The 25,397-nt window shown below is 36.2% G+C and overlaps 1 protein-coding gene across 1 annotated transcript in view; it reads left to right on the forward strand.

The window, feature by feature from the left end:
• Positions 1–4,031: 4,031 nt before the first annotated feature.
• KPNA5 (karyopherin subunit alpha 5) overlaps positions 4,032–25,397 on the forward strand; it is a 42,811-nt gene continuing 21,445 nt past the window's right edge. Inside the window, exons 1-8 of the mRNA XM_041745130.1 lie at positions 4,032–4,201; positions 9,574–9,707; positions 11,139–11,240; positions 11,360–11,459; positions 12,851–12,945; positions 16,341–16,472; positions 18,117–18,205; positions 24,013–24,112. Coding sequence (XP_041601064.1) covers positions 4,198–4,201; positions 9,574–9,707; positions 11,139–11,240; positions 11,360–11,459; positions 12,851–12,945; positions 16,341–16,472; positions 18,117–18,205; positions 24,013–24,112 — 756 coding nt within the window. The 5' untranslated portion in view covers positions 4,032–4,197. The remainder of the gene's footprint in view (positions 4,202–9,573; positions 9,708–11,138; positions 11,241–11,359; positions 11,460–12,850; positions 12,946–16,340; positions 16,473–18,116; positions 18,206–24,012; positions 24,113–25,397) is intronic.

Below are 25,397 nucleotides of genomic sequence, written 5' to 3' on the forward strand. Positions count from 1 at the left end.
TGGGAGTCGTAGTCTTTTGCATCCTCCGTTCAGGATGCTGACTCCTTATGTACTAGGAGAGGCGCAGGAGGCTCTGAGAATTTCCAGAATGAAATCCTACGACGGTTTGTTTGTTTGTTTGTTTGTTTGTTTGTTTGTTTGTTTGTTTGTTTGTTTGTTTGTTTGTTTGTTTGTTTGTTTAGAACGATTGCAAGGACCACAGGAGGATGGTGTTTAGAAGCCCCCCTAGGCTCTCGTGTATCTCAGGTGGCTTTGACTCCCCCTCCTGTAGACTGCAAGGGAATCGCCTTCTCTCAGGCCCTGGAAATGTAGTCATCCTTCTTCTCTCCACTATCCTACCAACGCATTAGCCAAAATGACAAATATGCTCTCCTTCCCGCATATTAAACTTGGTAGTATCCAATCCTCTCAGCACTTTCACCCTCATACTTTACACGACTCACACAAATGCAAGGATATATATATATATACACACGCACAAGTTCATGGCACTATTCCTTAAATTTTTTGTACCATGCAGTAGTTAAAAGCCGAAAATAACCTGAATATCCACAACGGAAGACTGGATATATTGTGATATTTTCCTATAAGGGGAATTTAGAGTTCTTAAGATGATTTTGTACCTTTAGATTTGTTGATAGGTGAATATATCCATGTCAAGTTTCTGAATAAACATTTAAATCAAAAATATCTTTAATGCGGGGATCCCTGGGTGGCACAGCGGTTTGGCGCCTGCCTTTGGCCCAGGGCGCGATGATCCTGGAGACCTGGGATGGAATCCCACATCGGGCTCCCGGGGCATGGAGCCTGCTTCTCTCTCTGCCTGTGTCTCTGCCTCTCTCTCTCTGTGACTATCATAAATAAAAAAAAATATCTTTAATGCAATTCTATTTATGTAAAACTGCCTTTGAGTGTATGTGTGTTTTTGTGAATAAAGAAGGCTGAAGGCATATACTCCCAAATATTACTAGCAGTTGTCTCTTTTTAATAGGTTTTGAGGTATTCTCATTACATGAGTCCACAATGCCCCAGGGCCTGACTACCACGGTATATCAATAAAGGGCTTGTGATGCTACCATGTGCCAAAATCCAAACTGCTGTAGTTGGAAGATGACTAAGACAAGTTCTTGCCTCCAGGTTACAAGATCACATGCATCTTATTTTTAGGCCTCAGTTGTCATTTCATTCGATAAATATATAATGAGTGTATATTCGAAATGCATTTTGCTTGGAACTAGGGCTGCAGCAGTAACCAAAATACTCAAAATGCAGGCTATTTGAAGCTTACACGCTCTTGAGGCAGAAAAAAACAAGTTAAACGAACTGATCGTGATAAGTGCTATGGGGAAAATAAAACTGGGTTATTTATAGGTAGTACTAACATAGTTAGAAAAGGTCTGTCTGAGGAGCTGAGTGTGCTGCTAAATTTTGCACCAACTGAAGGTAGAACATTCATGGCAAAGAAAATAAGAGCAAAGGCTGTAAGACTGAAGGAAAAAGAACATTTGTAACCTAAGTGTAATGTTCTAGAAGGAAGAGTGGTGGGGATCCTTGGGTGGCTCAGCGGTTTAGAGCCTGCCTTCAGCCCAGGGCGTGATTCTGGAGTCCCGGGATCAAGTCCCACCTCGGGCTCCCTGCATGGAGCCTGCTTCTCCCCCTGCCTGTGTCTCTGCCTCTCTCTCTCTCTCTCTCTCATGAATGAATAAATAAAATCTTAAAAAAAAATTAGAAGGAAGAGTGGTTACTATGGGAAGTCAGAGTTGTGGGCAGGGGCCAAATAATGTAGGCTTTTGTAGAAAACTATTAGAATATTTAAATAGGAGAGTGGCATAATCTGATAATGCACAGTATATTTGGGGTTTTGTGCTTCAATATGGCAGGCTAACCATGTACATTTATATTCCCTGTCTCTCAAAATCTACTAAAATGACTTAGAAGAATAAAAATAATAAAAGTAAATGCTAATGAGATTTTAGCAACATTTAAAAGCTAGTAAAAGGACAGATGAGTAGTAACTAATTTGGCTAAGAAGTCAACAAAAACTAATCAGTTTATACAAAAGAATTCTGGAAATGTTCAGAAATTAAAGACTAGATACTCCTGAAAAACGTACTAAAACTGGGCCTGAAGAGAGGAATAGTCTGCTGAAAAGTCTGAATAAGGAGCAGTTAGCACCCCACTTCCGGATTTCCTCCATAACCAGGGTGCCAAGTTACCTTTCCTTCTAAGAAGGCTACAGGTTTGATTTCATGAAGAAACTGAATCAGAAAGACTATAAAGTCAGAAATGCACAGCTAAGAGGGGTGTCAAGGTGTTAGACTATAAGTGGGTAATAGTGAAAGCTAAATACTGAATTATGAGGCCATTTTAACCCCCATCACATTTTGATGTCTTATATGTGCCCTCCAGACAGGAAATTAAAAGATTCTTCTCCAGGGAAATCATTGGTCTGAGAGAAAAGATCTACAGATAAAGGCTTTTAGATAGTCCTCCAATGAAACAGCCAAAGTCCCATGTTATTACTCTGCAGGGAGGCCAATAATGGGCAAGTAAACCATCACCTGATAACCAAGTTTACAGTAGTTTTCTTTAGTGTCTCACTCTTAAATATGAATAGATGCTCAAGGATCACCAAGCATTAGCGTATGGTGGTGGCAGGAAAGATGAAACCCAATCCGATCATAAAGGAGAAGAACTGGGCAGCCCAGGTGGCTCAGCGGTTTAGCGCCGCCTTTGGCCCAGGGCCTGATCCTGAAGCCTCGGTATCGAGTCCCACGTCGGGTTCCCTGCATGGAGCCTGCTTCTCCCTCTGCCTGTGTCTCTGCCTCTCTCTCTCTCTCTCTGTCTCTCATGAATAAATAAATAAAATATTTAAAAAGAAAAGAAAAGGAAAAACTGTGAAGAATCAGAGACAATGAATGAAAAAGAAAAAAGTACTTTAAGGAAACCACAATTAATATCTTCAGAGAGACAAAAAAAAAAAAAAGATATTTAATTCCTGATTCAAAAATAGGAAATAGCTCTTGGGATTAAAAATACAATAGCAAAAAAAAAAAATACAATAGCAGAATCTATCCATCTACCTATCAATCTATCTATCTCAATCTACATCTATCTATCTATCTATCTATCTATCTATCTATCTATCTATATCTATTTCAATCCAGAGCTGGAAGATAAGCCAAGAAATTTCTCAGCAAACAGAACAAGATAGAAAACAGGATCTTCGTAGGGGCAGGAATGATTTGTTATTTATCTTCTATATTCCGTGCCCAGCATCGCATCTGGAAAAGTCTCTTTCAATGCTGTTGAACTCCAGGCTGGATTACAAAGTTTCTGTGTTACACTAATTTAGAATTCCTTATTTGCAACTATTCATCCATCAGGGACTATCTTTTTGCCAGAATTCACAGATGTCACAGAATCCGAAGTTTGTTTGTTTGTTTATTTATTTTATTTATTTATGACAGTCACACACTGATAGAGACAGGCAGAGACATAGGCAGAGGGAGAAGCAGGCTCCATGCACCGGGAGCCCGATGTGGGATTCGATCCCGGGTCTCCAGGATCGCGCCCCGGGCCAAAGGCAGGCGCCAAACCGCTGCGCCACCCAGGGATCCCAGAATCCGAAGTTTAAACGGCAAAATTGAAACCCGTGAACGAGCAGGACGCACTGGAAGCGGTTAATGCAGCTGAAGCCGCGGAGCCTCCCCGGTGGAGCCCCACGAGGTTGCATTTTCCGTCGTGCACCCCCAGCGCGGCTCTACTATCCGGTGACAGCGCCCGGCGCCGCTTAGGCTCCCCATCCACACCACCTTGAAGGATGAATGACTGAATCAGCAAACGCAACCCACGCATGAGTGTGAACGGAGGGGAGCTTGCGCGGAGGACGAGGTCGGGAGGACACGCGGCTGCCACCGCGCGCGCTCCCGGCTGACACCCGGGAGGAGGGGCGGGGCGGGGCAGATGCAGGCCACGCCCCTTGAGGGGTGGAGCTAGGCCGCTCGCCTGCGTGCAAGGGCTTCTGGGAGCCGAGCCTCGGGGTCTCGGGGAAGGGGCGCCGGGAGCCGCCATCTTGAGCTGCCGGCTTGGTCGCTGCGCTCGACGCCGGGGCGGAGTGGCGGCCCCGCGGTTACCTGTATCGGACGCCGCCGCCGGGAACTGGGCAGTTAAGACGCCGGCTAGAGTGCCACGTTAATGGGTAAGTCGGGGTAGGGGGCAGGCCAGGTTGGGTGAGAACCCCGGGCCAGGTCCCTTTGGGAGTCACAGGGTCCCGGGGCCACTGTTATTTGCCCCTTTGCTGGCGGAGGCTCGAGGACCCGGCCGTGCTGCCGGGTATTGGGGTTCCCCCCCGCCCCCCGGTGTACCGCGGGGAGACCGCGGGGGCGTGGCCGCCGGACCTGGTCCTCGCTGCCGCGAAGGTGCCGGAACGCAGAGCCTCGCAGGCGGGAGGAGCCCTGCGGGCCGAGCCGGTGCCGCCGCCGCCGCCGCCGCCGCCGCCGCCCCGGGCCTGGGCCCCGATTCTCGGTACGAGGGCTGGTCGGACGTCGCTCGCTCCCGGGACCCGGCTCAGGCAGCGCGTTACGAGTTTCCCGGGGCCCGGAATCCGGCCCGGGTGGTGGCCCCCGGGGCCTACTTGCCGCACGGTCGCGGCCCGCCAGGTGCAGGTGCAGGTGCAGGTGCCCCGGGGCGGGGGGGGGGGGGGGCTCCTGTCCACGCCGGCAAGGGTGGGTGGGTTACATGCTTCTCTCTATAGCCTGTCATCTGCCTCCGCTCCCAAGATGGAAATTTAATAGGTGTTTTCCTCGGCGGTGCCTAGAGATGAAGGATCCGAAAGCTATGAAACGGGATAGTGATGCTTCAAAAGACTAGGACATCGGCATTTACACTTAGGCTTTTAAAACATCATCATTATTATTATTATTTTTTTTTTAAGAGAACGGACCTCTGACCTGGTGTCTCTTAATTACAACGCTCGGTGATTCTTATTCTGTAGGGAAGCGACTTTTCTTGGTAAACAAGGTTCAGCTGTGTCTTGTCTTCGCTGCCTCTTCGGTTGTCGGGGCTCTAGTTGGCAGGCAGGCTCCCCGTCTTGTGCCGATGTTAAAATTTTTTTTTTTTTTTTTGCTGCTAGGCACCCAAACCCGTAGGAATGGAGGCTTTTTTTAGGGGCATGAGAAATTCGGTTGATAAATAGAAGAAGTTCAAATTCCAGTTACTTTCCCAGCCTCAAGCCAGTATTTTCAAAGAGCTAAGTGAAGAAAAAAATAATAAGCTTATGACTGAAAATAAAAGGAAATCCTTTGTGCAACCTCGAAGTATGGCCCAGTGGGTTGAGCGCCTTGGGCTCAGGGTGGGATCCCGGGGTCCTTGGGATCCAGCCCCCCTTCTCCTCCTCCCCCCCCCCCCCCCCCCCCCCCCCGCATCGGGCTCCCTGCAGGGAGCATGCTTCTCCCTCTCTGTGTCTCTCATGAATAAATAAAATCAATTTGTATGAGATAGCAAAGATAGAAAAGGGAACAATCCTGTTGGGCCAGGCACCTTTAGAGATGACTTTTCTTGGACTTGTCCCGTTTAAAGCAACTGCAGTGAGGATGCAGGTGTTCAGTAAGAAGTTAGTACTACATCCGAAAAGGAAACCAATGATTCATGAGTTGTTGGGAGTAGATTTTATTTGGTTGACGTATTTATATTCAAGGTTTTTTTTATAAATTTATTTTTTATTGGTGTTCAGTTTGCCAACATATAGAATAACATCCAGTGCTCATCCCATCAAGTACCCCCCTTAGTGCTGGTCACCCAGTCACCCCCTCCCCCCACCTCCCCTTCCACCACCCCTAGTTCGTTTCCCAGAGTTAGGAGTCTCTCATGTTCTGTCTCCCTCTCTGACATTTCCCACTCCTTTTTTCTCCTTTCCCCTTTATTCCCTTTCACTATTTTTTATATTCCCCAAATGTATATTCATGCTTTTAATTGTGGTCACCTAGATTAATGGTCTTAGAAGTACTAGTGTTGAGTGTGTAGGTTGGGGAGGCACAAGGTGATTGAATCAAATGTGGGGAGAAGATATTAGAAATTGTTTCTTTACCTTTTAAAACTATTCCCTTCAGGGATCCCTATTCCCTTTTTTTAAAAAAAACTTTTGTTTGTTAATTTTATAATGGGATGGATTTTTAGCCTAGAAATACTTGTATATAAATAAATGTGGGGATGAATGCACTAATATATTTTGCATACGTGAGGATATGTGATCAAAAACAATTAGAGGCCAATGACTTGGAAAAGCCTAATGTTGTAGGTGATAAATACTAAGATGCTTATTGCTGTGAACATTTCATTTTGCTAAAATGTTTTATACTTATTGAGCATAATGCAACAAGTAATGTTGAAGCCCAGTTTGCTCTGCAGTGAACTTATCTCTGTTTTTCTCTTCCCAGAGCCTAAACTCTTATTAATAAAACAATTTTTATATATGAAATGCTTAGAGAATAATGCTGAACATTGTTATTATTAATAAAGTTAGATTGAGCTGTTTCTAATGATAAGTATTTGTAGGTCCACAGTATTGTTGCTATCCATTCATTAAATCCTTTGAAAGAAGGATTTTCGTCAATTATAAATGCACTTTAATTGCTAGAATATACATGTGATAGGTTCAAAGACAGAGTACCTCTTAAATCATTCTGAAATGCTCAGCCTATTCCATTCTACTTTTAGCTCCACCAATAATGAAATTTTTCTGTCTTTACCAGTGACCTAATTATCACATCTTTTGCCTCATGTGGTATTTACTTATTGTTGGAACTTGTATTCGTTCAATGAATCAATGAATGAATAAATTGAGTGGCTTATTTTTAGTGCTACTACAAATGAAATACTCTTTTGTCTTTTGAATTCCCTTCTCTTTCGGGACTCTTACTTCTGATTATCTTATTCCTCTGACCTATTTCTTTTGGTTTCCTTTGCTCTTTCCTTTTCCCAATCGAAGGTAAACGTTCTCAAGATTTCTCCCTTGGCCATCTCTCTTTTATAGCTCTGCATGATCTTGGGTGATCAGTTTGGACTCTTCATCAGTTTTGACCCTATTTTTTAACCATCTATAGGTCTTAATCTCCTGTATGTGCCCTAAGTATTAATAAGTATATAAGTATAACATGTTTAAAATGAAAATTACTATACATCTAGTAGAATGGCTACGATTAACAACAAAATTCTGACAATACCAAGTGTAGACAGAACACAGAGCAACAGGAAGTCTTATACATTGCTGATGGAAATGCAGAATGGTACAGTACTTTGCAATTTCTTATAAAAAATGAAGCATACACTTGCCATATTATCCATCAATCCTACTTCTAAATATTTACCTGAAGAGAAATGAAAACCTATATTTACACAAAAACCTGCATGTAAATATTTATAACAGATTTCTTCATAACTGCACTAAACTAGAAACAACCTAAATGTCCTTCAACTAATGAGTGGATAAACTGGAATATCTATGCAATAAGGTACTACTCAACTATAAGGAGGAATAAATTGTCAATATATGCCAACAGTATGGATCACACAAATACACTGTGCTAAATAAAATAAGCCAATTTAAGAACATTTTGCATTTCCAATTTGGCTAATTTACACCAAAGTAAGACATACTGTTATTAATCCACTTATGTGAAATTCAGGAAAAGTCAGAACACTGAAGATGGAGAACCCAATCAGTGGTTACCAGGTATTAAGGGTGGGAGAAGGGTTAATAGGAGCAGCAACCAGGTTTTTTAGGGAACATGGAGCTATTCTGTATCTTGATTGCCTGTGCATTTGTCAAACTCATAGAACTTTATACCAAAAGAGTGATATTTTTACTGTATATAAATTTAAAAAATAAAACAATTTTTTGCTTTCATCTCAAAACAAGCTCAAAAACAAGTAAGCAATCAAACAAAACCATCGCTCTGATACTCCATCTTTATTCCCTGTCTTGGCTTATTTTGTTGCTGTACTGAAATAGCTCAAGCTAAAAACCATGGAGTCATTCTAAGGTACTTTTTCTTCTTCACCACATATTCCTTACATTTATTTGGTCTCTGATTCTTATCGAATCAGTTTCTGCAATGTTTCTGTAATCAGCCAGTCTTCTACATTTCCAGTTTAGCTACTGGTTTAGTTTAGTTCTTTATCATCAAAGTTTGAAACAATCTCTTTAATTTTTTAAATTTCTTTACTCAGGATCAAGTCCAAATTTCTCAACTTGATTTCAGGAACCATATGTGTTGTTAGTTACCTTTCTAGCTTTATCTCCTGCCTTTTCTCCTACAAATCTTTTTTGTTCAGGCATACTTAATTTCTTACCGTTTTATGTTTATGCCAGTCTTCTGTAAGAATGCTGCCTTTGCATATATTCCCTCTGCTTGAAATGCTTATTCCTTCCCTTTTCTCTCTTCATCCTCTTCCCTGGCAAATTTTTGCTCTTTTAAGATAAATTTCAGAGCTGCTTTAGCTCCTTAGTTAGTTGCTATATCTTCCGTGCTCTTACAGGATTTAATGCATATGTTTTATTGTATAGTCTATCTTCAACATCAGAAATGGCAGATAAATGCCAGCCTTTTCTTTTCTTCTGTTTATTTTATAAGCATTAATTGATCATGAACATTCTCTCTGGTTTCCAAAAGTAAAATTATCACATTATTTTATTTTTTTATTTTTGTAAAGATTGTATTTGATAGAAGAGAGAGCACAAGCAGAGGGAGGGAGAGTTCCCCTCGAAGCAGAGAGGCTGATGTAGGGGTTGATCCCAGGACCCTGGGTCATGACCTGAGTCGAAGGCAGATGCTTAACTGACTGAGCCACTCAGGCGTGCCTATCACATTATTTTAAATGGATAATGTTATATAAAATATTGTAAACATACTTGTAAGGAAGTTTATGTAAATGTTAATGTTTTAAAATACATTTATATTAAAACTACTTAAAAATAAAGTATACAAGTATTTCAGCATTTAAAAAGAAGTAATTATACAGTAGTACTGCAAATTAGTATTGCAGTCATGACTGAATTCATGACCCATGGAGCCTTAGTTCTGAAGACAGCATCTGAAGTAAACGAAAGCAGCCAGACCCCCCAAAATGTTTGAGGTGTGCTTATTGAAGCCTAATACCATATTCCATTGAAAATAAGATCTTGCCAGGAGCTGTAGTATAGAAGCTTTCTACCCAACTATTTCATGATTGATTATATCCTAGCTGACAATGATGTTAAGATGTGTCCCACTTCAGGAAGATCAAAACACCAGGCACTGGGGAGTGCATCTTAAAATCAGTGAAGTTAGGGTCAATGACTTTATCTGTATTAAGACCAAAATCCATTATTTGTTTGATAGTTTAGTCCAAAAATATTTTGATCTTTTTCCATTTTGATATGGGAATGAGGGAACATATTCTTTATACATAATTTTAAGAATTAATTTTGTCTGTCTATTTAAGCCGTAAGCATGAACTTAGTTTTCCTAGAGTAGACATCTCATGTTGTTTTGAGAATTGTCAGTATGTTTTTTCTTCTCTCCTACCCTTAAGATGCCATGGCTAGTCCAGGGAAAGATAACTATAGGATGAAAAGTTATAAGAATAAAGCCCTAAATCCCCAAGAGATGCGTAGACGAAGAGAAGAAGAAGGAATACAACTTCGAAAACAAAAAAGGGAAGAGCAGGTAGGTGTCTTAAAATATTTAATTCTGTGTAACACAGAACATCATTATATAGATTTTAGAAGTTACGTTATTATTGCTTATTTTTAGATAATTTAAAATGAAAAAATATTTTTAGGAGATTGAATAAATCTATTCTTTATTAGACTACAGGAATAATTCATGAATCAGAATCCTATGCTATTTTTAATCACTGAGAGGAATAGCTTTTCTGTTTTATTGATAAACATTTTATGTTCATCATGTTTTATCCCAGTGTTAAGGAGTTTTTTACTCGAGCCTATTTAGATCACTTCCATTTGTCATTATAAAATTTGACAAAAACATTACATTCATTTGTTGCTTTGTGATTTTCACAGTTCTTGCTCCTAAGTTAATTACAGTCTTCTTCCTATGCCACTCATACTGTTCCTTCTATAGTCTTATTAGCCAGCTAGCTCTCCTAGCCTTCCGTGTTTTGAACTTTGTATATGTGACATAAGGAACGGAAAAATCATTTAAAAGAGTATATCTCAACATTTTTCATTCCAAGATATACTTAAATTTAGAAGTATATGTAAGTAATTAAGAGGGTTTAGTCCTCACGTGCATGAATTAAAATTAATCTATAGGAAGGACTAGCAAATAATAAAAAGGGAAAGTCCTCCTTTTTTAGATACATGATTTATCATCTCCCTCTATCTATAGTATCTAACACAGTCCTTACTACCAGTCCCTGCTATAATATAGTACACAGTCCTTACTACCAGTCCCTGCTATAATATAGTAAAGACTCGAAAAAAAATCTGTTGAGTAAATGATTAGAAAGAACTGTATACTGGTTAAAGAAGAGCAGTATTTCTTCAGCTATCAAAAAGAATATACCAGATTTTTTTTGTATATTTTGATATAGGAAATGTATCCATATATCCCCCTCAGTGACCTCACTATGCTTCATTCCTCTTTTTTTTCTTTATTTTTATTCATTGTTGAAATAATAAGGATAGGGCCATATTTCGTTGAGAGGTGTTCTCTATTCCTTAGTAATCTGCTATATGTTTGTTAATATATCACATTATTTCTCCTATGTAACTAATTTGCTTTTTTATTAATATTTTCTTGGAAAAATTCTTAGACATCTCATATATCAGTGTGAGCATATGTGCTTTTTAAATGCTATAAATGTAAATATGTACTCCACTTATGGGACCGGCCACTGGTAGAAGACCTGAGGTTAAGAACGACCCAAAGCAGTCTGCAGGATAAGAGCTAACCAAGCTCTTTGGAAAGTTCTAACTTTTCAAAGATAATTTAGGTCATCATGGTATAGTGATTGAGAAATACTATTTAGAATTCTAAATCATCAGTTTTGTTCACTTAAATAAAAAATAATTCTATGGGAATTCAGTGTTTTATGGAAAGCCCAGTGTATAAAGTGATTTCTTTTTATTACAGTTGTTCAAACGAAGAAATGTCTCTTTGCCCAGAAATGATGAATCTATGCTAGAAAGTCCTATCCAGGATCCAGATATCAGTTCCACTGTACCCATTCCAGAGGTAGGTATTATGAAAATGTTTTTCAAATTATACTTCATCAATGTTTCAGAGCTACTGAATATAGCAGTGATTATTCATGTAAAATATTTAAATGATAAAGTATATTTTCTTTGTTTTAGGAAGAAGTTATCACCACAGATATGGTTCAGATGATTTTTTCTAACAATGCTGATCAACAGCTAACAGCAACTCAGAAATTTAGAAAGCTACTTTCTAAAGGCAAGAATTGTTTTCAATTTGCTTATTTGATATTATAAGATTCTGTAATAGAGTTTTACTTATTAGATATTTTTTATTTCAAGGCATTTTCCTTGTCAGTAGGTCATTAGTTCTTAATTCTTTAAAATGTATTTGTAGGGGATCCCTGGGTGGCTCAGTGGTTTAGCACCTGCCTTCGGCCCAGGGTGTAATCCTGGAGTCCCAGGATCAAGTCCCATGTCGGGCTTCCTGCAGAGAGCCTGTTTCTCCCTCTGCCTGTGTCTCTGCCTCTCTCTCTCTGTCTCTCATGAATGAATAAATAAAATCTTTAAAAAAAATAAAATAAAATGTACTTGTAAATAGATCTATTTTTTTTTAGTAAAGTTTATTTAAATAAGCTCCATGGCCAGTGTGAGTCTTGAACTCACAACTTCAGGATCAAGAATCACTTGCTGTAATGACAGAGCCAGTCAGGGAACCCTAAAGGAAGTATTTTTTAATCCTTTCGTTTTATATATAGGGAACATTAACAGACAAGATTCTGGAGAATCACAAGAGTATATTTTATGTTGAAGCCAAGGGAGGGAGAAAGAGTTGTTAGTACTGGATCCCTGGGTGGCTCAGCGGTTTGGCACCAGCCTTCAACCCAGGGTGTGATCCTGGAGACCCAGGATCAAGTCCCACATCAGGCTCCTTTCATGGAACCTGCTTCTCTCTCTGCTTGTGTCCCTGCCTCTCTGTCTCTCTTTTTCTCTGTGTGCCTCTCATGAATGAATGAATAAAATCTTTAAAAAAAAAAAAAAAAAAAGAGTTGTTAGTACTTAGATCACCAATAGCTGAAATATCTTGATTTTAATTTTGCATATCTTTGTTTTAAAATTTCCTAGAGATTTTATGATTCTCAAAAGTCTTCTGCATTTCATGAAAATTGATAAAGAATCCTACATAATCCAGTAGCATTTCTGTGAATAATGAATGATATCTGATGAAATAGAGTATCATTTGGCTGAGAAGCATTAGAAAATGGTTGGTAGGGGAGGAGGAGACATTGCCTGGGGTATGCTTATAAAGAATTAGCAGGAACATTATCTATCAGTTGGTGTTTTGAGTGTTAGGCTGTAATACTCCATGTTGTGAAGGTAACCTTCTAACAAATAGTCTTCAACTTAAAAAATTTAAATTTTTGTGTAGAAAATATTTTAAAATTTCTCTTACTATAATTAATGAATAAGAATTTGCTTTCCAGTAGCACTGCAATTATTAGAATATTTGTTTACTTCCGTTAAGTCCACCTAAGGGTTTTAAACTGGGTCAGTGAAACCTAGGAAAGAGTTATTTTGTGCATCCTGTAAATTGACACAGGGACCAGGTTATTGGTCTGTGTAATAACTTAATTCTTGTTTAATTTTTAGAACCTAACCCACCAATTGATCAGGTTATACAGAAACCGGGAGTTGTACAGAGATTTGTGAAATTTCTTGAAAGAAATGAAAATTGTACTTTACAGGTGAGTTCTAAAGTTTTCTTTCTTAATGTCCTTTGAGAAATAACATACAATGAAAGTTTCTAGTGAACCTCTACAATGCTAAATATATTGTAAGCATTCAGGAAATACTTGGTAATTAAAGGAAGAGGTAGTGCCTGCCACCTGTCTTGCCTTGGTCATGTTATAATTGCTGGTTTCTTTTTGGGACTGTTAATTTATTTAAAAAATTTGGGAAAACTATATAAAATGATTCCTAATGGTAATAAAAATTTTGTACATGTCAACCTTTAATAACTTTTTCATTTTAGAAAACCTCAAATTAAAATGTTAATGAATAATTTTTTTTTTTTTGGCTCTTAGCTATTTAGGGTTGTAACTTTTTAGTATGAACACTTTTACCTCTTAAAATATTTTTACCTCTTAACTTATGAATGAAGTTAAAATACCTCTTAAAATATTTTTATTTGATTAGTTCTTTTTTTTTTTTTGAAAAAAATGAAATGAATATAATCAACTAAAAACATGACCAAGGTTAGGTTTCTCTAAATGAGCATTGCTTCTCAGTTATACTGTAGTGACAGCTGTAAGATATCTTCCAGGTAATTGGCTGCTAATAGTAAATTACTGAAGTTTGCAAGTGTTTTACTGTTTTTTTTTTAAGAAAGATTGCTTTTCCTGATTTCATTGCTATATATATTCTTATGTAGGAGTACAGTGTGGAATCTAATCTATCAGGAATTGCACAAGACCTGCACCTAGTTTATCTGTGCTATTGTCAGTAGTAGAAGATTGTTACTGGTATTTATTTGAGTAAGAATTGTTGAAATTGCAACTTAAAATGTTGTTCCACTTATCTGAGTAACTTAGAAAAGCTCTTCACATTTTAGATAATAAGCAAAGGAATGTGTTGCACATGTGAACGTTACCTATCATGACTTTTATGCTGAAAAATTTTGAGATGTTTACAATAAGGATGCCTGAGGAAAAAGCCACTTGGTATTATATATAGTCATACTGTGCATTAATTTTCAAAGTTTTTGGGTGTTAGCGCTGTAAGGACTAAAGGTCATGACTTCTAGTCCATTTGTTTTATGTCTAAGCCCCAACTCCATACTAAAACCCAAGTCTCCCGATACATAGCTTATTTTTTTTAAAGATTTTATTTATTTATTCATGACAGACAGAGAGAGAGAGAGGCAGAGACACAGGCAGAGGGAGAAGTAGGCTCCACACAAAGAGCCCAATGTGGGACTTGATCCCGGGACTCTGTGATCATGCCCTGAGCCGAAGACAGATGCTCAACCACTGAGCCACCCAAGAGTTGCATGATTTATATAGCTTATTATTTGGCATTTTAATTCTAAATGAATGAAAGAGGAAATGAGTAAATATGTATAAATAAAATTGAGTGCTAGTTTTAGCCGTATATTGTGTGTAAGTCTTTGTATTACAAAATTAAAATATTGTCCCTCTCTGCAGAAATTCGTCACTCTTTTTTGGGGAAGACAAACATGTAAACAGATTTCTGATGCCGTAGTATACTTAGTGCTATAACAGAACTATAAACAAAGTGTTTTAGGAGCACAGAACATAATTACTCATCTGTGTAAGGGAAGTTAAAGAAGACTTCACAAAGGTAGTGTTGTGTGGCTAGTCTCAAGGATGAACGAGAATTGGCAACCCAAAAAGAGGAAAGTTATTACCAGGTTGTGGGAACAGCTCAAAAAAGCGTAGAGTATTCAAGAAGAACATTGGGGAGTTTGGCATGTATTAATCATTGCAGTTAAGACTTAACAAAATTCAGCAATATGGGCTTGGGATAGCTATAGCTTTGTTCTGTTACCCAAGATCATATGAAATATGCTAGTTCTGATTATTGGTCTGTTGAAAAGGTTTTCCAGTGGAGGGCTACAAGCCATGGTGGCCTACAAACAAGTTTTGTTTGTCCTGCATGTGTTTTAAAAATGTATTCACATTTAGATATTAGCCTTTAAAACGTTGGGAATTTCATATGAAAATCTAGATTTTTGGCTTCTTTTGCAAATCAGAAGAGATGGCATTCCTGCCACTTAGTAAAGATCTAGTGGACCTGAATAGGACCTGGGCCCACCCTATTTTTTTTAATAAAGTTATTTTTTTCCCCTTCTTTTTAGAAATACCATAATCATGCTCTCCAGTTTGCTATAATTCCCCGCTTAGTCATATCACTCCTTTTATTTCTTTTATTGTTAATTATTTTGTTAACTTGTGAATTCAGCAGTCTTTAATGCTTTCTCCTGGGTATACCTAGGAAAATATTAGGGGGTAACTTTTTTTTTTTTTTTTTTAATTTTATTTATTTATGATAGTCATACAGAGAGAAAGAGAGAGAGGCAGAGACACAGGCAGAGGGAGAAGCAGGCTCCATGCGCCGGGAGCCTGATGTGGGATTCGATCCCGGGTCTCCAGTATCGCGCCCTGGGCCAAAGGCAGGCGCCAAACCGCTGCGCCACCCAGGGATCCCGTAGGGGGTAACTTTTTAATTGTTCTTTGTTTGTTTAGAATTGGTTAGGACTATGGATGAGGACTAGGATTATATTTTTCCAATATAAATTCCTCCCTTAAAAATTTAGTCTTACACATGATAGTAACTACTTTTATACCTCTTAGTACTACTTTTGGATGAGTTTTCATTCTATTAATCATAGTGATAGGTACCTTTCATGTGAAAAGTTGTCTATGCCAAATATTTTTAAAGTTATAGTCACTCCTTAGTTTGTTGATTTGTAGATCATTTTCAGTAATTCACTAGTTAATTGTGTATTGGGAACCATGGATTGAATTTTCTGTTTTGTTACAAATCTATCTCATTTAAGTATATCAGAATTTAAGTAGGATTGATATGAGTGACTTCTCAGAGGTTCTGTTGCTCATAGGAGTACTATGAGCCCTGCTTGTGGATCTGCTCATAGTGAACTCTGACTTTGAACAAGTCAGCTAAGTCTCTGGAATTCTAAGTTTCTTAATTTCTTAAAATGGGGAGATTGGAACTAGATGATCCATCCCTAAGGAAACAAAAGTACCTTTTAGGATTCTAAGTTCCATAAAAATACTGTTGCTCTATTAAGTAGTGTCTCATTGATTTTTGAACTGCTTGCTTTAGGACACCTGGCTCTCTGAATAGTAACCATTAGGAGTTTTGTGAATTACAATTTCACATGTGTTCATGTATTCATGATTTTGAAATCTTTCATTATGTTCTTCTCAGTTTTTGTTTTTCCAAATTGAATCCTTTTTTAAAACTAAGGGTTTTATTTATGAAATCTGATTAATCTTCTATAATCATAAATCTTACAGGCTTGTCCAGCTAACTCTTTACTCCCTCTCTTCTTCCTTTCTTTCTGACATTTCTTTGGTGCTTTCATTTATTTCCTTAGTTTGAAGCTGCATGGGCATTAACTAATATAGCATCTGGAACTTTTCTGCATACCAAGGTAGTGATTGAAACTGGGGCTGTTCCAATATTTATTAAACTTCTTAATTCAGAGCATGAAGATGTACAAGAGCAGGTATGTTTTTATATTTACTAGATTTTAATGTCCTCTAGAGAGTTGCAGGTGCCTTGCATTTGTTAAAATATAGTAATTTTTCTTCAGTGTCAATTTAGAAAGAAGGCAGAATGAACTGTCTCAGGCATAATCCTGGGTTCTCTCTAAGTGTGATCTCAGGTATCAGAAATTACTATTCCTGAGTATAAAACAGCATACTGGAACTCAGAATTAGTAATTTACCCAGTCACAGTAAATTGCTGAACCAAGTTTTAAACCTGAGCTAGTCTGACTCTGTATTTTTTGCATGTACATAGAATTATGTTGTTGTGTCTTTTTAAAATACCACATTATTTTTAATGGAACTATTTTTAAATAAACATTTATAAGTAAATTCTCAGAGTCGTAAAGAGGGAAAATTTAATCACATATACTTTGTACCAATGAAAGAAAATAAAATGTTTTGAAGTTTCTGTTTTTGAACTATTTTTATTGCAAATCGATTGTTGGTCCACCATTCCATTCATCTGTTTAGTCTTTTATATATATGGTTTTTTATCCACACTTAATTGATATTGGGAGGCTTTTCTAATGACGTGAACTATTCTTCCAAGAAAATTTTACTCATTACACATTATCTAGTCAGGTATGTACCATAATTTGTTACCTTTTATTATATATTAAAATTATTTTCAACTAATTAATATTATTAATATTATAATGAATATCATTATATTTCAGTCTGTATGTGTGTCTTGATTATTTCATTAGGCAAAATGATTTAACCCTGGCAAATGAAACATTTTTTTAATTCTTAATATTTCAAGTTGACCTTCGAAGAAGTTACACATACTGATTTCCCCAACAACAGAATATTAGACTTCAGGGTGAAAAATCTCTTTACTTCAAAAATTTTTTCTTAAGGTGGTTCTATGGCTTAGTTGGTTAAAGTGCCTGTCTTATAAAAATTTTTGTTAAAAAATAGAAAATAAATTTAGGTCTAGAGTAAATGTTAAAAATATTGACCCATGTTTTAGGTATTAAAATTTTCCCAATTGAAAAAGTAACTTATGTCTACTTTTGAACTGACTTTAAAAATTTGAAGTGAGAATGTAATGAAATGATAAGTTGCATTTGCATAATTCATTTAATTGAAATTTAATAAGTGAATAATTTGATCTTCTACTTCTAATTATTTAAAAATTAGAATGAACCTGGACTAATTCTAAACTTATTTTCAAAGATCAATCCAAGCCAATTCTTGTAGTATCTTTACTTTACTTTTCTATATTTTGTCTCTCCTTCCCTTTTACAAATTTGTCCTTACCCAGTGAGTGGATTCCTTGGCATAGGTATAGGTAATTGCAAATTTCACTAAATTTATATATTTTGTCTCCATGTAGATTCAGCATAGACAGACTTTCTCTTAGTTGAACAGAATAATGATAATTTCACTAGTGTAATTAAAAAATGTTAATGCCCTGTTCTTCTTCGGTTGATTAAAAATATTGTTAATAAATGGTACTTTTAAACTTTCTTTACTGTCCTATTAGCATGTTTTCATTTTTTTTTTAACAACTTGGAAACTATTACTTTGTTCATTCTGTAGAGAGAGTATCTCATTTAAGATATTGTAACAGAATATTTTTTTCTCATTTTCCTAAGGCTGTTTGGGCACTTGGTAATATTGCTGGTGACAATGCAGAATGTAGAGATTTTGTTTTGAATTGTGAAATACTTCCACCTCTTTTAGAGTAAGTACCTCTATCACAAATTAATACTAGTTTCAGAAAAGAAAACTATATTCTACATTATATTCTACATACCTAATTATGTTTTTCAGTGATGCTTTTAAATTTGGTATGTGGTTAGCTGTATTTGCAAGAGCAATAGCTTAAACGTAGGTAAAACAAACAAAAAATTCCAAATTTATCATTTCTTTTATATTCTCTTAAGCTGTACTTAAGTTATACTTAACAGTGTTTTATTTATTTTTTATTTTTTTGATTTTATTTATTTGAGAGAGAGGAGAGTGAGAGAGCACAAGCAGGAGGAGCGGCAGAGGGAGAGGGAGAAGCAGGCACTGAGCAGGGAGCCTGACACAGGGCTCAGTCCCAGGTTTCTGGAGCCAGAAGCAGATACTTACTTGACTGAGCCACCCAGGTGCCGCTAACAGTGTTTATTGTGTATTGATGCTTACTGTGTTGAAATAATAATTATACAAAATAAGAGTATGTAGTAATTTTTAGTACAATAAAAATTTAAATTTTGCTAAAGAAGGGCATCTTTAGTACATGAACGGATGATGTATATAGGATATCAGGTTTTTATATTTGATGTTGAAATGTTCAGAGATCAAAGATCGTAAGAGATTTTTCTTTCAAAATTATAATTTACTTAAATGATTTATCTACTGGTTTCTTTTTCAAATACATTATACACTTTTTAGAAAAGCAATTACCCTATAATGTAAGGACCTTTACAGAAATTACATAAAAAAATTTTTTAAAAATATTTTATTTACTCATGAGAGACACAAAGACACAGGCAGAGGGAGATGTAGACTCCATGTAGGGAGCCCAATATGGGTGGGACTCGATCCCAGGACTCCAGGATCAAGCCCTGGACTGAAGGTAGGCACTAAACCGCTGAGCCACCCAAGTGTCCCACATAAAATTATTTGAAAGGTAGATTCCTTTATTAATCTTGGTTATTATTATTTACTAAGAGGGCTTTTTTTTTGTTTGTTTTGATGCCACTTGCAGGTAGTGAAAAAGGAAAAACTAATTGAGATGGTTGAAAGGAAAAATTTTATCATTTCTGTGTTATTAGCCATCTTTTCCAAGCTGAAGAATTGAATAGGAAGAATAAATTTTTAGTTACTAGTTTGCAAAAGATATGTTATTCCTTTAGAGAGAGTAAATTTCCATAGACAGAGTGATTTCACAGTATTTCACTCAACATTGACTACTTACCTATGTGCAGGCTACTGAACCACTTGCTACGATGTCATTATGTCATTAACTTTGGACTTATTCAAAATTAATCCAAAGTTTTGGGAATTGAACTGAGCTATGAAAGAAAATAGTGATTTAGAGTTCAATATCAGAGTTATTTTGAAATTCATACTATCAAAAGTATCTCTTAAATTTTCAATTTGAGATTTTTTTAGCCTGATAATATGGTTCATAGATTAAGCACTTTATTTCTTTTTACTTTTGCTCTCTGTCTTGTTTTCTTATTTGTTAATATCTCAAGTTGGCAACGGTTTATGAAATACTAAGTAAGCATTTCTTAGTTTTAATTCCTTTAAATGTTCAAAGGAGCTTCTAATCATGACCAAAGAAACCAAACTAAAAAATAAAGCTCTAATGGAGAAAAAGTACCCAGGAATGTAGTGCTGGTTATAAACATAATAAATTTCAGAAAAGGAGTAGGCTTAAAAAATTAGAAAGTTTCAAGCTCATTAAAAAATTGAGAAAAGTAGTGAAAGAGTAATTATGTCACCTCAGCTACTAGATGCTCCCACTTTAGTTGGGCAAAAGGAAGGAAGTGATTGGCTTTTATTAAGATTATGGATTATTTGTTCATATTGAAATTCACATTTTAGTTAATGTTTAAGTAAATGTAAAACTTCTATTAATGTACGGTTTTATCAATTCTGTTTGAGTTTTAATTTGTTTTATTCTACTTTATTTGTTTCACAGTAAGCGTAACTTTGCAGTAACCATAAACCTTTCAGCAAATGTAAATCTTTTATTACTGTAGATTTCATATACTGACACATTTGTTTTAACTTTAATTTGTATAATAATTCCATTAATACAGATAAACAAAAACAATATATAACAGAGTTTAGCCAACTACAGGCCTCAGGCCAAATCTGGCCTGCTTCCTGTTTTGTAAATTAAGTTTTATTCAACACAGTCATTCCATTTGCTCACTTAATATCTACAATTGCTTTTGTGCTGCATCAGCAGAGTTGAATGGTTGCCACAGAGAAAGGCCTGGAAAGTCTAAAATATTTACTGAAAAAGTTTCTCAGCTCCTGATTTAAAAAGTCAGTGTAATTTTTTTTATTTCTAAACGAGTAATGGTTTTAGAAGACAATTAGGAAAACCTGTACAACAGATTTTTTTTAATATATAGTAATATATACATAACAAAATTTATCATTTTAAGTATTTTAAAATGTACAGTTGTGGCATTAAAGAGTGTTTTGTACCTATCACCACTATCTAGTTCCAGAACTTTTAGCACCCCAAGGAGAAACCCCATACCCAGTAAGCTGTCATATTCCGTTTCCTCCTAGCCTCAGCTCTTGGAAACCACTAATATGCTATTTATGGATTTGCCTGTTTTGGCTATTTCATATAAATGGAATCATACATTGTGTCACCTTTTGTATCTGGCTTTTTTCACATAGCATATTGTTTTCACGGTTCATATTATAGCATATCAGTAATTTTTTTATCAGTATTATTTTTATGGCTGTATAATATTATATGGATGTACTACCACATTTGTTCACCCATTCATCAGTTGATGGTCATTTTTTTTTTTTTCGACTTTTGGATTAAATATTATTCTTCTAAATACTCTTATACAAGATTTTGTTAGAATGGTAGTTTTCAATTCCTTTTAGGTATACCTATGGATAGAATTGCTGGGTCATACGGTAACTCTGACTTCTTGGGAACCACCAAACTATTTTCCATAGCAGCAAGGTTATCTTCATTCTCTGGGTTATCTTCACTCTTGATAGTGTCCATTGAGTCACAAAAGTTTTTAATTTTGATGAAATCCAGTTTACATATTTTTTTGTTTTGTCGTTTATGTTTTTGGTGTTGTATATAAGAAACCATTGCCCAATCAGAGGTCATGAATATTTGCTCTTATGTTTTCTTCTAAGAGTCTTATAGTCTTAGCTTTTATATTTTCATCTTTTTAAAGATTTTATTTATTTGACAGAGCACAAGTGGGGGGAGCATCAGGGAGAGGGAGAGGGAAAAGCAGGCTCTCTGCTGAGCAGAGAGCTCAACATGGAGTTCAGATCCCAGGACCCTGGGATCATGACCTGAGCTGAAGGCAGATGCTTAACCAGTTGAACCACCCAGGCACCCCTGTGTTTTCATCTTTGATCCGTTTCAAGTTTTTTATATGATGTGGGGTGTAAGGGGACATTCATTTATCACAGCATAATTTGTTGAAGAGAATATTCTTTATTCATTGAATGGTGTATATTGTTTTGATTACAGTACCTTTGTGGTAAATTTTGAAATCAGAACATGTGAGTCCTTCAATTTTCATTTTTTGGTCAAGATTGTTTTAGCTTTTGGGGTGCCTGGGTGGCTCAGACAGCTAAGCGTCTGACTCCTAATTTCGACTCAGCTCATGATCTCATGGGTTGTGGGATTGAGCCCCACATTGGGGTCTCTGCTCAGGGAGTCTGCTTGAGATTCTCTACCTCTCCTCCTCCCCTGCTCATGCACACGCTCTCTCCCTCTCTCTAAAATAAATCTTAAAAAAAAAATAAAGTGATTATCTGTAGAGTGTATTATAGATGACTCATAGGTTGTTGTTTGTTTTTGAGTTTTTACAAAATGTTATTCTGCCAGTCACTGCCTTAATTCAATAATTTGATCTGTTTACGTTCAGTATAATTACTGACAAGAAAGGACTTCTGCCATTTTATTGTTTTCTGTATATTTTAGATCCTTTTTGTTTCTCAATTCCTTATTGCTACCTTTTGTGTTTGATTTTTTGGGGTAAGAGATTGTATTCCATTCTCATTTCCTTTTCTGTATATTTTTTTAGCTATTCTATTAATGATTAATCCAGGGAGCACAGTTAATATCTTAAACTTACAGTATTCGTTGGAATTAATACCAATTTAGTTGTGATACTATGAAAAAACAGCTTCTGTACATCTCTGCCCCACCCCCTTTAAGTCATCAGGAAAAATTAAATTATCTCTTGTATGGCAATTAAAGTAGATTTATAATTATTGCTTTATGTGTTTGTCTTTTAAATCATATAGAAAAATTACAATTCAAACTTACCACCTTTTATACCTATCTATATGATTATTTTTATTCTTTATTTTTTCTTCTGGTTTTGAGTTATGGTTTATTGTCCTTTCACTTCAGCCTAAAGGACTCCTTTCAGTTACTCTTGTAAAGCAGATCTACTGGTGATGATTTTTCTTAGCTTTGTTGTTCTGGGATTCTTACTTTCTCTTTGATTATTTTGAAGGCTAGTTTTGCAGGATACAGAATTCTTAGGTGACATTTTTTTCTTTTAGCAGTTTATTTTTTATTTTTTAAAAATTTTAAAAGATTTTATTCATGAGAGACACAGAGAGAGAGGCAGAGACATAGGCAGAGGGAGAAGCAGGCTCCATGCAGGAAGCCCGATGTAGGACTCGATCCCAGGACTCCGGGATTACACCCTGAGCCAAAGGCAGATGCTCAAACACTGAGCCACTCAGCTGTCCCTCTTTTAGCAGTTTAAATATATAATCTCACTGCCTTCTGTCTTCCATGGTTTTTGATGAAAATTTACCTATTGAACTTCATGAAAGAGTTCCCAGTTAGACAAAGCAAAGGCATGCCCCTTGTATCAGTCCTTCAGACAGCACCCACACAAATCAAAACAGACAAACACTATTCCTTGGAAACAGGTCTCCTTAGCTCCCTTTTCGAATCAGGAACTCACAGTGGGAACTCTAGCTTTCTTCTTCAGACTGCTGCCAGACTGGGGAGGAGTTGGGCAAGGGTATGTCAGACTGCCTGAAATCTCTCCTACCACATTGCATCCCTTTCCTAGCTAAAAGTTTTCTTGGTTACTATAAACTTTTGGCTGTCTTCGAGAATACTAATAGACAATCTTTTTAAAACAAACATGCCTTCTCAATAGCTGATCTTCATTCAGTTTGACCCTGTATTCCTTGCTTCTTGAAATTGTATAATGTATTATTTTCATAGTTCTAAAAAAGGTAATACTTTTTTTAAAGTATATAGAAATAATTTTACTTAAGCACCAGACCAAATATTTTGCTTTTTTTTTTTTTTTTTTTTTTTTCTAAGATGATTTGGCCTTAACTTATAATGGTTAGGCTACTCTTGGTAAGACTTTATGCATTCCCTTTTCTGGTCCTCTAAAATCCCAGTAAAAAGATTTAATCTTCAAAATTGTATTATTTATTACTTTATATTGTGACTCAAAATAATCTATCAAAGTTTTAAAAAAATAAAGTATATAGAAGTAAGTCCATTTTCCATAACATCCTTTATTTTGAACATGTTTTATGTCTTGTAAGGATCTATTCAGATCATAGATTCAGAATTTTAAAAGTAAAGTGGTATATTTATTTTATTTCCAGAAATATAATGATTTTTAAAATTTCTTTTTCCAATTTTACCACATTAGACTGACTACATTATAAAGTATACTGAGAATTTTCATAGTTTCTGATATAAAATAGCTAAAGAGGAAAAATGAATGTAAAGTGACAATTTTCTTTTTTCTTTCTTTCTTTTTTTTTTTTTTTTTTTGGCAGGTTATTAACAAATTCAAACAGACTTACAACAACCAGAAATGCTGTATGGGCCCTCTCAAATTTATGTAGAGGCAAAAACCCTCCTCCAAACTTTAGTAAGGTATGAGTAAAATATACAAATTAAGGAATCTATCTACATAAACTTTTAAGTTTGTTTATAATATATATGATTGCCTCTCAGCCACCATTGTCACTTGATGTTTATGTATGTTAGTGTTGACCTTAGAAATCTTCTAGTTTTGTTCTCATGTATAGGAAATTGAAATCCCCCAAAAGGTTAAGGTAATTCATCCAGGTCCACTATTAGTTGTAAAATTGGAAAAGTAAAAGTCCACAGTGGCTTGTGTTTTCCCAGTGTACTTTTTATCTGTTTAGGATATCTTTTTCCCCATCTGTTCATATTCTGCTACAAGAATAGATTATTAGCAAATCTCCATTTTTAGTTCTATTTTCTTACCAATAAGATATTGTTAAAAAGACAGAACGTAGATAAATTTCTGGGCTATTATTACACTTCTTTTGAATTCAGTATCCATGAGTGAAAGGGGAATATTGACTATAGCACTAAGAACTTAAAATCTGGTGAGGATTTAAAGTTTCTGGGGGCAAAAAATAATAAATTCCTAATTCAAAAATATGCATGAGTTGTTATGCCTTCTCATTTATACTTTTATCATTCCAATTTGAAATTTAAGATTTAGCCACATTTCATCTGAACCACCAACATAATTTTAAAATCTCATTGGTACCATCATTTATTGATCTTTTAGCACACTCCATAGCATGTTAGAGGTTCAATCATAGTTCATAAAATTTTTCCATTACTATCCATAACATCCATAAAATTTTTCCAAATCATATTCCACGTATATTGACAAGTACGTAATATGACTAAGAAGCTGGTTTAAAGCATTGTAAAGTATGCTACAAATAAAATGAGGAACAAAATTATTACTTTTTTTAAAAAATTTTTATTTATATATTTGAAAGAGAAAGGGCACACACTCAACATGGGGAAGGACTGGAGGGAAAGAATCTCAAGCTGACTCCCACTGAGCACAGAGCCCAATGCAGGGCTTGATTTCATGATATGTGAGATTATGACCTGAGCCAAAATTGAGAGATAGATGCCTAACCTGCTGAGCCACCCAGACATCCCCAAAATTATTTGGTTTTACTTTAAAAAAAATTTTTAAAGAGATTCTATTTACTTATTCATGAGAGACACACAGAGAGAGGCAGAGACACAGGGAAGCAGGCTCCCTGCGGGGAGCCCAATGTGGGACTCCATCTCAGGACTTTGGGATCACACCCTGAGCCAAAGGCAGACGCATTATCTCTGAGCCACCCAGGTGCCCCCTAAATTATTATTCTAATTAGAATTT

This window comes from Vulpes lagopus, chromosome 2, assembly GCF_018345385.1.
Source record: "Vulpes lagopus strain Blue_001 chromosome 2, ASM1834538v1, whole genome shotgun sequence".
Lineage (NCBI taxonomy): Eukaryota > Metazoa > Chordata > Mammalia > Carnivora > Canidae > Vulpes > Vulpes lagopus.